Below are 14,680 nucleotides of genomic sequence, written 5' to 3'. Positions count from 1 at the left end.
ATCTGCTCAGGTCCCTTCTGACCCGATCAACTATGAAACTATGCAGGTCCAAGGGGCTGTGGGGAGGGAGTGAGGGGCATCAGCAGGGCTGTAGGGGCTCTGGGGGGCCTTTAATTTTAATCATGGGTTCGGGGGTTTTTAATCAAAGAATTTTCAATTTTTTTTTTATCAGGGAAAACCAGGATCCCTGGTTACCTGACACCACTAAGAACAATCTGGCTCCATCCTCTTTGGAACCACCCTTCAGATAGCTGAAGGTTACTGTTAAATACATTAGTAAAACTCCTTTAGATTCTGCAGAAACTAAGATGTGTCACTTCCATGGCACTGTTACTCCTAATGTCGTAAAGTCCTTCTGTAGGTGCAACACAAGGTCTGTCTTTTACATGGACTCAGGGCAGGGATGAGAATGGTAAAAACAGGGACCCAACTGTATTGTGTAGCTTGTGGATTCTGGGGGACATAATCTAAACTAAAAACATAGGTGATGCGTAGGGGGAGCAAGGGAGGGGCGCACATGCCCGCCCCCACCCCCAGGATTGCCCGCTGCCAGCTTCTGCGGGTGATCGCCACTTGCCACCTGCCCCCCACCCTCACCGTCAACACCACTGCCAGCATTTACAGGCAGTCGCCACTTGCCACTCACCACCCCCATGCCCCCCGCTGCTGACACCACCACCAACATCTGCGGGTGGTCCCCTCTTGCCGCTCATCAATGCCAGTGTCTGTGGGTGGTTCCCACTCCCCCAGTCTCGGGAGGCACCAGTCATTCATGACTAAAAAGAATGTTAGAACCATACCACCAGACAATAGTGGAAGCCCACACACTTATAAAAAGTTAAAGGACAGTGCCAGAGCTTTGCTTTTTCTGCTTCCATTGCTAGCCAACCTACAAAACTGTTTTTTGCCAGGACCTGGCAAAAATAAAATCTCAAGACTGACATTCTGTCATGGAAAAAAACTGCCAACATGAAACCCCAGTGGAAGCATCAGCCTGAGAAGTTTGCTGGGAGGGGCCAAAGAATCAGGGTCTTCCTGGATTACTTTTGTAGAACTGCAGGAATGCAGGTAAAATACACTTGTTTTAAAATCCTTTTATATCTAATACTTCGTTTATACAACTAAATAAATGAGGCTATTAGGAACGCTGATCACTGGCTTCCAGAGGGCAGAACTTCAGGAATAACAACTTACAAGGACCTGTAGGGTACTCACAACCAGCTGACTCATTAGGCTTTGCAGTCGAGGGTGAGAAAATTGTGAAGTTCCACTGGGTTAGGTAAAGGCACGGGGCCCAATACTTGGGAAGAGAGTATGTACTCCATGAGAACAGGAAGGTAATAGTCAGGTAGTGAGGCTTATAATTGTGTTAGTACAACTACAAGGTATTAAATGAAAAGCGAATCAAATTCACTTACGCTGCAGTAATTCATGAGACTCTTGAAAGTTCCAATTTGTCAATATATGGAAATTAATATATCAGATCTAAAAGTATTGCTGTTATTATAATCTCTAAGCCCAAAGAGATTCTTTTTACACTACTCATTTCTCTGCCTATATCAGAATGCAAAATAGCCAGATTTGATCCTGAAATTTCTACTTACACAGCACAGTGCAATGGAGAGAAGCTATTACCATAAAATTTCCGGAAAGATTTCTGTTCTAATAGTACCTCTATGCAGTTTTCATGACCTATAAGAGATTAGGTATTCAGCATTAAAAAAGGGTTATAGTAGTTAAATTAATTCATATTAAGCTTACAAATGTACTGCATTCTAGCTTTTCAAATTCAAAGCTAGGATGAATATTGTATATACATCCTTATACAGTAAAACTAACAGAGCAGGATGCTTTTAAGGGAAATGCTATAACTAGATCCTTATCCAACGTGGGCAACAGTACTGTTTCTAAAAGGCCTTTTCTGTGTTTTCTTACAGTCTTATGTAGCTCTGCAAAATATTCTTACATATCCTCAAATATAGTCAGTCACCTAAAACTCTACACAAAAGCTTAATTTTCTGTTCATAATTTCAAACCACCTAACCAGGTCAAGCTGACCTATCTGTAGGTACAAGTGTAACTGTAAGGGTAGTTCATATATCAATATGAGGCAAAGGAGACTTCAGTGAAGCCTTGATTTCACACCAGTCCCAAAGGGCTGGGATACTGTGTGCAGCATAACTGAAACCATCACCTTGTAGCTGATTATAAGGCAAAGTCGTCTATCTCCCTGCCTTCTGACTGAAAGGGTAAATGCAGAGATTTCTTGCAAATACTGTAGAGGGCAAAAGGGAAAAGGAAACACTACAGTCCAGTAGAATGTGGAGTTTTAAGATGTGGTTACCTTCTCTTGGGTTTCTAACACCAAATCTACATTTGAGCTTTGCAAAAGTGGAAGCTTACCATTATAACAGGCCCAGTGCAATGGTGTATAACCATGATTATCTTTCCAGCTGCAATCCTCTTCTGAAAGTGCCATTTGCAGTAATTCACTCAGCCAAGTGGCATGACCACGGGCTGCTGCAAAGTGCAGAGGTGTCCTGCCTCTGGAGTCCTTACATAAAATAGATACTTCTTGTTCCAGTAGCATTTGAACACATTCCTCATGCCCAGTCATAATCTGAAAACAAACAAACAGTTTGACATGGTCAGAGTCACAGAGGAGACATGGGATATGTATATGGCTTGTGAATGCCAAGTGGCTTGAGCAGGCTACAAGCAGGAGATGAGAATCTACTGTTCTTCTGGTGGCCACTCATGATAATGAAAAAGTATATGGTACTAGTTTTTAAGGACAATCCTTACTTCCCTCCCAGCTTGAGGATAAGGACATCTGTTGAAGTCAGTTATTAGGGAGACCAATAAGTGTTTATGGCTAAAAATGGATGTTCTTAGAACAAAGGAGAGGGTCCTAAAGAAAGACCAATCCAACTGCAGCTTAGCTGGGACAATGCAAGGAAGAAATGACAAAGCTAGAGATGAATGGGCATATGAGGAGTAACCATACTACAAAAACCAGCTGTTCCAGTAATCCATCTGCTATCATTATATCAGTCACTTTAGCTTTTACTAGCTTATGTTCTATGGCATTTTCATGTTCATGCACTGTTATCAGCGTAGAACAGATAGAGATAATCTTATGCCATGTTTTCTACTCTGTACAGCTGTTTCCAGGACTCTTATGGCAAACAGTTCATTACAAATGGGCATTTTATTATCTTTCCATTCTTTCTCACAGCAACTGAATCTTGACAGAGATGAATCTGAGAAGAGATCAGATTCACCCTAAATCTCACTGCACCCAGATTAAAATGTAAATCTCAGTTATGTGACCTAGTCTCCCCAGGCAAATGAAAACAAATCCTAAGAGGGAAGGGGCAGGGGAGAGAAATACAGAGCTTTTTTAACAGATAAATTTTCAGGTAACTCGCTTATCAAAATAATGAATGTAATAAGGCCTACAGTGAATAGATGAATCAGATATAAATTAGATAGACAACATTTGTTAAACTGGAATGTTTATATTCATTAAGATGGAAAGCAAAGTTTAAACAGCTATCCATGAAGAACAGCTCTGTTCAAAACAGAATTTGGCTTCTCCTGATTTTAATTTTGTGAACATTGTATTTTATTTGTTAAAGCTTGTTAATATTTTTGATTGTTTACAAAAGCATCTCTCCATTTAATAACTCTCTACACATAAGCAGAAGACATTAACTATACAGTAAAAATGCATAATTAAGAAAATAAAATCAAACAGTTACCCCACGATGTAAAGCTGTGCATCCCAGGAGATCAGCCACATCTACAGATGCTTCCTTTTCAAGTAACAAGGAAACAGCATCAATATGCCCATATGCCACAGCAAGCATCAGTGGAGTTCTGGAAAACAATAAGTAATCACAATTTTAGATTCACATACCATTTGTCACTGTTAACTTACCAATTTAGGAAAGTCCTGCTCTTTTCTACAATGTTTTCCCAAAGATACCTCTCCCTCTTACCGTCCTCATGTCCTTACCTCATCCATTTAACCCAAATGAATATATTTTTGTATTTTTTATTCTTAAACCGTAACAACAGTAACCATGTAAACCATCAGGATGGCCAACTGGCAGCACAATGGCCCAATGGCAGTCATAGCAGAAGGCAAAGAGTCAAGCAGCAGATCAGACAGGGAGTAGAAAACAGAACAGCAGATCAGGCAGAGGAAGGGGATCAGAATGACACTCAGGGAGTGTGCAGAGCTGATTTGTGACCTGCCTGCCAAAATAGTTGGCCCCTACTGTTTTAGGCTAGTGAAATCAAAGAGAATATTGATTCAATGTGATACTTACATCTGAGTTGATCTATAGAGTGAGTTGATCTACAGAGTGGTGGTTTTCACATGACAGTAAAAAGTAATCATGAGAGGGGTGGGATACGTTTTAAAAGGTGAAAATGTAAACAGCTTAAAAATTGCACTGTGGATTCTAAGGCCACATCAGACTCATCTGCGGTACCATACACTGCACATGCAGACATTCCCTGCACTGCTACCTACACAGACTGGGAGTTTTTAGATAGATGAATGCCATTTTAGAAAAGGCATCAATTTCAGTCTTTGAAACCATCACTTTGAAAAAAAAAGAAAAGAAATCCTTTTTTGAAAGGAAAGGGAAGCAACTGTTTTTGAATCTGGCTATGGGATGGTTGGTCCAAATGTGTAAATTGAATACAGTGGCTTTTCCCCATATATTTACAGGATTACACATGGGCAGATCTAGAATTTTGAAAAGGGAGTGCAGATGGTGAGGTGCATCTTCATGTATAAAACAACGCATATTTTTCTCCAGTTAAAAATTAAACTAAAAGCTTTACCAATATGCTAAGGGTCTAGGGCTGTATTCTTCAGTTTAAGATTGAAGCAGAAACAAAGATTTTATTGGAATTAGTTAAAAACAGTCTGCAGGACTGTGAAATAGAAGCTACATTATGAGTGCCACTCTGATCCCTCACCCTGCCCAATCTGTTGCTCTACTTTCTGCTCCCTGCTCTGTCTGCCACTATACTGCCTCCTTCCACCCTGATCTACTGTGTCAAACATACAGGTTTCCTGTGCCACTTCTAGCACACGTACCACAGGTTGACCACCCATGATCTATAGTATTTGCAAGTTCTATGGAAAAAACAGGAGTGGTGAAGCAACACAGCCCTTCTACTTTACTCTTCATGAGCAATGTACCATGAGCAATTTGCTATGCCAGAGGTGCTCAACCTCTAGTCCACAATCCAGATACCCCTCTTGGGTCTGGACATTTGGCATTGTGGGAGCAGTGGTACCACCGTACCCCACACTATCAAATTTCCAGCCCCATGGAAAGCCCTGGACACTGCACACTGGATTGTGTGCTTGATGTCACCATGCAGGGTCAGGTGGGAGATCTGCTGGGCTCCAGGGCACAATCCCAGTATGGGAGGTCAGGAAGAGGTGGTATCAGGCTTGCTGGGCCCAATCCTAGTGGGAGGGGGCAGGCCTGTGGAGCCTAATACATGGAGGCAGCACCGAGGCCCAGGACCCAATCCTGGCACAAGGAACAGGGAACAGATGTTGCTAGGACCCAGGGCCTGATCCAGGTACTCAGGACTCCACCTGGCTCAAAGACCAGCTATGGGCACTTATCTGGCTCACAGGGCCAAAACGTTGAACACTACTGTGCTATGCCATTCATATCACAATACTGGAAGAATACTGTCTGAAAGAAAACTTACTGTCCTTTGGCATCTGTCACGTTCAGGTTGTCTGCAACTTCTAGCAACAATCGTAAGCATGGTGTGTGACCGTTTATGACTAGAAAGAAACAAGATATACTTAACAGTCTACAAATATGCAAAAACTAATGGGCACTTGAGCAACCAACATAAGAACTGAATTTCAGACGTTGTTTTGTCAGAACATTTAAGGGCAGGAGGTTCCTTTAAAGTGGGAAAACATATTCTCCAATTAAAGAAATAGAAATGAATGTTCAGGTTACTTATAATCAACTTATACCAATTAATTTGTACAGCAAAGATGGGATTACTTTTATTACATCCAAAAGTCATGTTGCTTTGTGGGCCTATGCCTGCAAATCCTTGCAGAAAACACTGTAAGAGAAAACCTAGTAGTGTCCTACAGTGCAAATTTAACACACATTTAGCTACGCTGCTTCATAGCTGGCATTCAGAGGTATAAGGATTGACTGCAGAGCCCTTCAGTCAGGTGACATTAGCAAGCAGTATGCCACACTACATGACTCTTCCTATTCTATGCCTAGAGGACATCTACTCTCAGCTACTGTCAGTCTTGCACCATTTGCCAGCATAACTTCCTGGAACTTTTCGATTGCAGACTAATCATTTCTTTAACGTCCATTTATTCCGCTCAAGGCTCTTAAAATAGGGCCTTTGGCCAAGATCTTCAACAGCAACTAATGGCCATGGGTACCATACCAGAAGTGCATCAAAATAGGCTAGATTTTCACGACAGCCTAAGCACTTGTCCAAAAATCAGGAACATTTAAGTTGACTCAAACGGTACCCTGATTCACTGTCACTACTGAAATGTAAGTTCAACCAGAAGCAAAACTTGATTTCCCCGACCTTGTTTTCCTAGTTTAACCCTGGATCTCAACCTTTTCTCAATCAAAGGAAGTGTTTTTGCTTTTTAGAAATATAATTCTTAATTGCTACAAATCTGGAGAAACTTGTTCTCAGTGGGCACATCTACATGTGCAAATAATCTGGAAGCAGTTTACTCTCAAGTAAACTCTCCCAGGCACATGTCTACATGTGCAGGGACAAGGGAGCAGATTTGCTTGCTGCTCCTGGCAGTAGACTGTTCCTGTGCCCTATGGTCCTGCAGTGGGCCCCTGCAGCAGCCAGGGGGAGCTCTAGAGCTCCCCCTGGGTGCTAGCCTGTGGGCCAGGAGAGAGCTGTCTCCTGGTGAGGGCTGAAATATTGCTCCCTGCCCCCAGGACCTGCCTGCTGCTGGGGCAGGCTCTGCCATCAGAGCCCAGGTGGAGACAGTGTCCCCCTGCCCTGGCAGCACACAACACCAAGCCCCCACTCCACGATCACAGGGCTGGGAGATCCTTATCTCCCAACCCGAGCCCTGCAGTTAAGGGGCTGGGGCTGGGAGATCCTTATCTCCCAACCCGAGCCCTGCAGTTAAGGGGCTGGGGCTGGGAGATCCTTATCTCCCAACCCGAGCCCTGCAGTTAAGGGGCTGGGGCTGGGAGATCCTTATCTCTCAGTGTCAACTCTGCAGTTGCGGGTACGGTGCTGGTGGATGCTTCTCTCCCAGCCCAAGCCCTGCAGTCACAGGACCCAAGCCAGGAGATGGTTCTCTCCCAGCGCCAGCTCCATAGTCATGGAGCTGGCACAGGGAGGTTCTTCTCTCCTAGCCCAAGCCCCTTAGTCACAATGGAACCATGGAGCTGGTGCTGGAAGAGAAGGATGTCCTAGCCCAGGCCCCACAACCGCAGAACTCAGACTGGGATAGAAGAATCTCCCAGCCCTGGCCCCACGATTGAGGAAGCAGGAACAAATTGTCCCCGCCCAGGCTCTGGTGGCAGAGCCCTCCATGGCATCAGGCAGCTCCTAGGGGCATGGAGCAATCTCCCACTCCCTGCTTCCCAGCTGCCAATGTCCCCCTGTCCCAGCAGCAGGGAGTTCCCAGGCCCTGCTCCATGATCCATCAGGCATCTACACATGCACTGTGCGCTAAGTAATCTTGAGTAAATTTGCTACTTGCATTTGCAGGTAGCCAATTTACTCATGATTAGAGCCAATTACTGTGCGGTAAGTGTCTGCACATGTAGATGCTGATGGTTACTGTGCAGTAATTGGCTCTACTGTGCAGTTAAGCATCTCGTGTAGACACACCCAGTGTAATGTTTTGTTTTTTTTACTGGGGTAGAAACTGATAAAAACATAGACTTGTTTAGGCTGCAGGAGGTCAAGGTTTACTTAGCATACCAAATGGATGGAACAGACTTCTTTTTTTGTTAATGCAATAATTTTTCCATCATCTGGTTATAACATGGCTGTGTTCTCCTGATAATGGGAGAGTTGCTTCTCTCCACTGCCCAGCTTCTGTGGGTTGCTACAGTAAGCTTTGTGTACAGTCTAAGTCATATTATGCTGACCAAGAATCTTGTACACCATATCTCAACTTTTGAATTACCCTTCCCAAACAGGCAACGACCTTTCGTCACTCCAACTATAAAATGTTTTAGATATTTATCTAAATGTTTTGGATATTTAGGACGAGCACACGTGGAACATGTAAAGAACTACAGTATTGCTTCACAGTAAAATCTTCTCCCCGGGAAGAGCAAGAGAAATCAAAAGCTTTCATACCAACGTGCAAAAAAGAATTTAGGGAGATGAACAATGAAACAGGCGATGCAAGAAACTCTCAGGAGCTGGCTTAGCAGTCACTCTGTAATACAGGCCTTAAAGGGAGCACAAGTTAGGCCAGTAGAAGTAGCATGGCTAGGCAGACCATTTGCATTAGACTACCAATACAAAAGGAGATGCATCTAATCTAGACTAGAGGAAGTGTCACTATAATATGGAACCAAAAGATATGGTATAGGAGGAGTATACAAGGGGATTCTACATGAGGTTATTTTATAGGACATCCTCAGAAAACAATAGAAATTGTATTAGTTGCATTATTTTTTGTAGATAAATAACAAATCTTTATAATGAAAGGAGCTATATAAAATTAAGTAAAACTCAACAACTTGTTTAAGTTTGTAAAAATTTTTTCCTTTAACTGTTGCTCCCTGCAGCTGTAATACAGGAGCTGTCTTTCAGGATGCCATTGATCTGACCAACCACCTGCTTTGGGATCAGGAAGGATTTTTTTCCACATTGGGGTTAAACTGGCAGGTCCGATGGCTTCTCTTTTTTTGCCTTCTTCACAGCATCATGGAGGCACAAATCAGCTAATTACAGAGGACTTAGAAATTTCTCTTAGGAGTGTGTAGAAATGTTTAATTTACTGTAACTTGTGACCTACATCCAGTGCAGATACAAACCAAAGGGCCAGCTCCCAGAAGTAACAGAGCCTTGCTATTTTAGTAGACCTTGGGCCTCTACTTGACAGACTGAAGTCCTCCTCTAGGGGAGGAATGATTCTGAAAGAACAAGCTGAATCCTCAGACAGAATACTCTGAATAATGGGTGGGGGCCCTGTAAGCCCACCCTGGAGCCAATGGTAAGGGAGAGTCAACATGGTGATGTACAACATCCTTCCCCACTGTTAAGTTAACAGACTTGATGCCTCTTGCTTAAATTCATCTCTGAATTGGCCTTCATTCACCTGCATGTCCTGATCAACTGATAAAGAACTAAGGCCTACAGGAATGTAAAACATTAGTGCCAAAGCACTTTGTTCCTTGATCTGGAACAGCAGTAGTAACAGTATATCCTTTTCCCAGATCTCTAACCATTGAAATACAAGTGTATTATAAACTAATACTTCATATCAGCATATTTGCCACGTATCTAGCTTCAAGCACACCATTAGTCCCATGGACTTCAATTAGACTACTTACATACTTAAATGTATAGGCACCGGCTAACCTAATTGACTTGGTCTAAAACTTGAGCAAGTATTATATATTCCATCCAGCAGGGGGCACTATATGCAAAATACCAGTAATACATTACAGGCTGCCCAAAGTAGTAATACAACACATCCTCACTTATCCAAACCTCTTTGAAAAGCTATTTGGATTGCTGAATTCAGTTGGATAGGTGAAACAGTTACAAGATTCGGTACTCTATTAAATAAAGCTGTAAATAAAAGCAGTTTGTTACAACATTTACAAGTTAGTAAAAAAACTGTAAAACCTGATCTGTAACAGTGTAGTTGTCCCCTTAAGGAGGAATAGTCAACCGTGTTAAGAAAATCCAGCCTGGGACATTTAGGTAATGAAGGAGTATCACACTGGGAGCTTTAAAGGCTCCCAGAGAATAAAGCAAGAGAGAAGAGGCAAGCAATGAAGGGAACAGCATGCTGCAAGGAGCCGGAACAGAAAGGGGCTCCCTGTCTAGTGTTTGGTTGAGAACAGAGGGATGTTGTTTGGTTTGTTTGTTGCTTTGGAGAACTGGCTAGGGAGCTCCTAAGGAAGCACCTTCTTCTGGAAAAGCTAGCGGTCTAGGTAACCTGCTTACATATTCAGCTAATAGAAGTTCAGAATACCAAAGACGTGCTGTATATTCATGCTACACGCACATCTATAGCCTAATGGCTAGTAAGTCAGTTGTCTAGATACACATGAGATCATCAAGAGTTTTCAACATTAAGAAACTGAATTCTTATAAAATCACAGGGTTGGAAGGGACCTCAAAGATCATCTAGTTCAACCTCCTGCCAAGATGCAGGATGGGTTATTCCTAAACTTCCCTAGAGAGATACATATTCAGCCTCTTCTCAAAAACCTCCAGGAAAAGAGATTCCATGATTTCACTGGGTACTCTGTTCCACAGTCTTGGTTTTTTCCTCCCCCTCCACCCAGTTTTAGAGTTTTTCCTGAGGTTAAATCTAAATCTGTATTGCCTTGCATCTTGCCCTTTGTGACAGGGAAGAACAATTGTGGCTATATTTATTGCAAAGTATTAAAAATAATACATTTTAATAAGGAGTGGAATTAAAAAAAAAATCTATAAACGTGTAAATAGAGAAGGAGGCCAAATTGAAAGAAGAAGCGAAGGAAAAATAAGATGCCTACTTGTATACACAGAGTATGATACTCCAGAATACTGGTACAAATCATACATACATTAAATCTTAATCATGAATTGTGTGGGGTATATTTTCCACTTGCTTTACATACCATAATTCCTGCTTTAAGATTAGTGTATTTTCTGTATCCAAATAAAATGATACTCATCTCTACTGCATTTTATATTCAGCTTAATACCTAGTGACATTAGACAACTATCTAAAGACTTCTTTTAAAAAAAAGACATTAACTGATTCTGATATACTCTCATTGCTGTGCACATTGTCTTAAAACCATGCACACCTTGGATGCAATATTTAAGACGACAGAAAACATGTTTTTGATCTATGCTGAAGGTCTACAATATAGGTTTTCCTTCATATGCTTTTGCCTTTTAACTGTGTCAGGCAACTTGGACACTACATGGTTTACCCTGTGCAAGCGATCACACTTTTGCCTTCTTAAATACTGTTAGATGGCTTTTAGACTGGCTTTTTATTCTAAACAGAAAAAATGTTTTCGCTCGATCTGAGCCTTCAAGAGGCCGAGAAGCGATACTACAAGTACATTTGGGTCTGAAAGTGAACCCATAAAAAGGTACTGATCCTATTTCACCACTAGAGGTCAGCACTGAACCACATGAAGTTCATCAGTCAGGTGTCCAACACTGGAGTTATTATTCCGAGTGCTACCATGGAGAAATATTCACCATATTAAAAAAACACCTTCAATATATACAATGCAAATTCTACATTTTGTAATTAATGTCAGTATCTTACAGCACGTAGCAAATGAAAGATTAGAAGATTAAAACTTGTGGAACTGACCAGCTCCCTTGAAGTTCATTAGCTAGTTCCTGTGAATGGATGAATTCCTCTATGCATTAGAGCAAGTAATGGACATCCTACCCTAGAAGCTCACTGAATGCATCTGACAGTAGAAAAGCAGGGTTGGACTTCTACCTGAAGCAAGTGCAAAATTCCCCCACCTGCTCATTAACTGGAATCTGCCTTGATCCTCAGCCTTTGTTTCTAATAAGACCTGCCTCATTTCTACTTAGCCCTTTGTCTGGGAACTCTTGAGTGTAAGATGGGATGAGGCAAATGGTTACACAGAAAGGGGAGAAAGGTAAGAAGGAAGGAAATAATCTCTGGTGAAGGGTGTTTAGGATCAAGTTATAAAGGAAGATGTGGAACCTTTTTGGAGGAAAAACAGGAGGTTGATACAATTAAAGTCAAAGCCATCCTCTATGCTCTGAGAGTTAAGTAAATTAGCCATAACTTCCCGAAGAGAAGCTAACTATACAAGCATCACCAACAACCTCTCTCACGTTGAAATAAACTATATCCACATTCACCTGAGGCATGGAGTGGAGTTCTTTTGGTGACATTATCTTTTACTGTGATGGAAGCACCCTGACTGAGGAGAGCTTCAACACATTCTGTGTGTCCTTTGAACGCAGCCAAGTCCAAGGCAGTGCGACCTCTCTCATCCTTAATATCCAGGTCTACCGAAGTTTGGAGAAGTACCTCCAAGGCTTGATGATGACCATTATAGGCCTAGATATCCAAGACGGGCAACAGAAGAAATAAAACAACACAGATTTGAGTCAGAACTATATTAACATACAAGTACACATATTTGCTGCATGGGAATATGATTTTTCATTTATATTATAGCATACCACTATGTTATCCTGATACTTCCGGAGTTGATGGTCTGAACTTCCATGTACACATGGATCTCCCCACATTCTATTGTGGATGGCAGAAGAGGCCAGAAGGTACTAATGCAGAGGCAGGCAATTATTTCAGGCGGAAGGCCGCTTACCCAGTTTTGGCAGGCTGTCGAGGGCCACATGGGTAGCCCTCAACAGGTGCCCCGCGCCCTGGTCACCATCTTGGTCCCAAGACATTGGGACATTGGTCCCATGTCCCAGGGCCAGCACCAGTGGGGCCCAAAGCAGGGCACAGGCTGGCAAGGGTCTGTGGAGCCGGGCTAGGCTGCACCAGCAGGAAGAGGGGGAAACTGGCCTGGCTCCATAGAGCCCCTGCCAGCCGGGACCCGGTGCTCCTGCCACCCTGATCTGGGCCCTGACAACACTGGCACCGGGACACCAGTGCGGGCCCCGTGCTCCTGCTGGCTCCCGCACCTGCTCACTCCCAGTGCCCCCCAGCCCTGCAGTACAGGCAGGAGGCAGTGCATAACTCCAACCCCCTGCTCGCCAGCAGGGAAGTAGCTGGTGCTGAGTGCAGGGAAAAGTGGCCCCTCGCCTGCCCCATAGCTGGTGCTGCCTTCTGCAGCCACTCGCAGTCCATGGGGTGAGTAAGGGGCCACTTTTCCCCATGCTCAGCACCAGCTTGTAACCCAGCTCCGGGCTCACCCATCAGGGCCACGCAGAGCAGCAGCAGCTGCGGCCCCGCCACGTGCCGCGCCGGGCAGCGTTGGCTGCTGCTGCCTGCCCGGAGCACAAGCTGGGCAGCCCACAGACAGCGGTGGGAAACACTGGCCGGCACAGCAAGCGGCGGGGCCACAGCTGCTGTCGCCACACGCAACCCTGACAGGTGAGCCCGCAGCCACATGGGGCCAAGTTGGTAGTCGGGCTGTGTTACAAGATGGTGCTGAGCACAGAGTGGGGGAAAAGCAGCCCCTTGCCCGCCCCGTGGCAAGCACCCCACACTGCAGCCACTCACAGTCCACATACGCAGCTGGAGTACTGCGTCCAGTTCTGGGCACCGCACTTCAAGAGGGATGTGGACAGCATCGAGAGGGTCCAGAGGAGGGCCACTAGTCAGGAGTCACTATTCCCCCATGCACTGCCAGGAGTGACCAGGAATAACGGTCACAAGCTGGCAGAGGGCAGGTTTAGGCTAGATATCAGGAAGCGCTACTTCACGGTCAGGGCAGCTAGGATCTGGAACCAACTTCCAAGAGAAGTGGTGCTGGCTCCTACCCCGGGGGTTTTTAAGAGGAGGTTGGATGAACATCTTGCTGGGGTCGTTTGACCCCAGTATTATTTCCTGCCATGGCGTGGGGTCGGACTAGATGATCTACTCAGGTCCCTTCCGACCCTAAAAACTATGAAACTATGAAACATGGGGTTGCCTGTGTCTGCTCAGGACAGCCCCACACAAGCTGTGAGCGGCTGCAGCAGGGAGTGCTGGCCATGGGGCGGGGAAGGGCCGCTTTCCTCCACACCAGGAAGGAGCTGGGAAGGAGCCTGGGGAAAAGTTGAGCTGTTGTGGGAGCCCACCAGGCTTCCCCTGGGTCCTACTGCCCTTGGTTCCTGTCATTTTTTACAGGAACCAAGGGCAGAGAAATATTAATTTTCTAAATTTTTTAGGGGCTCCGTGGGCTGGATAGAATAGCCTCACAGGCCAGATTTGGCCTGCAGGCTGGATTTTACCCACCCTTGTACTAATGTCTGAAAATTACTTGGGCCAGATTCTTGTCTACTTATTAGGCACCCAAATGTGACCCTGTTCAACCCTGCTTAAGTCCCTGAAAAAAAATCTAATACATGCAACGGGTAGAATAGGATACGGTCCACAGAGTTTATGGACATACAGTACTGTTATGATAATCTATCACAACCTCCTTATAGTTTCATACTTTCTACGGTCGGAAGGGACCTGAGTAGATCATCTAGTCCGACCCCCTACCATGGCAGGAAAGATTACCGGTGTCAAACGACCCCAGCAGGGTGTTCATCTAACCTCCTCTTAAAGACCCCCAGGGGTCTTCTCTTGGGGCCAGCACAACTTCTCTTGGGAGTTGGTTCCAGATCCTAGCCGCCCTGACAGTGAAGTAGCGCCTCCTGATATCTAGCCTAAATCTACCCTCTGCCAGCTCGTGACCGTTATTCCTGGTCACTCCTGGCAGTGCTCGGGGGAACAGGGACTCCCCCAATGCCTGCTGAT

General features: G+C 44.4%; 1 protein-coding gene across 8 annotated transcripts in view; it reads right to left on the bottom strand.

Moving 5' to 3' along the window:
* Positions 1-14,680, bottom strand: part of ANKRD44 (ankyrin repeat domain 44) — a 224,220-nt gene that overhangs the window by 19,302 nt on the left and 190,238 nt on the right. For all 8 annotated transcript variants that reach the window (XM_019554076.1, XM_019554078.1, XM_019554082.1 and 5 more), the window contains exons 18-22: positions 12,118-12,319; positions 5,752-5,830; positions 3,765-3,882; positions 2,404-2,620; positions 1,605-1,692 (exon numbers count right to left, since the gene is read on the bottom strand). In XM_019554076.1, coding sequence (XP_019409621.1) covers positions 1,605-1,692; positions 2,404-2,620; positions 3,765-3,882; positions 5,752-5,830; positions 12,118-12,319 — 704 coding nt within the window. The remainder of the gene's footprint in view (positions 1-1,604; positions 1,693-2,403; positions 2,621-3,764; positions 3,883-5,751; positions 5,831-12,117; positions 12,320-14,680) is intronic.

Source organism: Crocodylus porosus, unplaced genomic scaffold (assembly GCF_001723895.1).
Source record: "Crocodylus porosus isolate Cpor-Errol unplaced genomic scaffold, CroPor_comp1, whole genome shotgun sequence".
Classification (NCBI taxonomy): Eukaryota; Metazoa; Chordata; order Crocodylia; family Crocodylidae; genus Crocodylus; species Crocodylus porosus.
The sequence above is the reverse complement of the archived record's forward strand: the minus strand, read 5'-3'. Positions and strand labels throughout refer to the sequence as shown.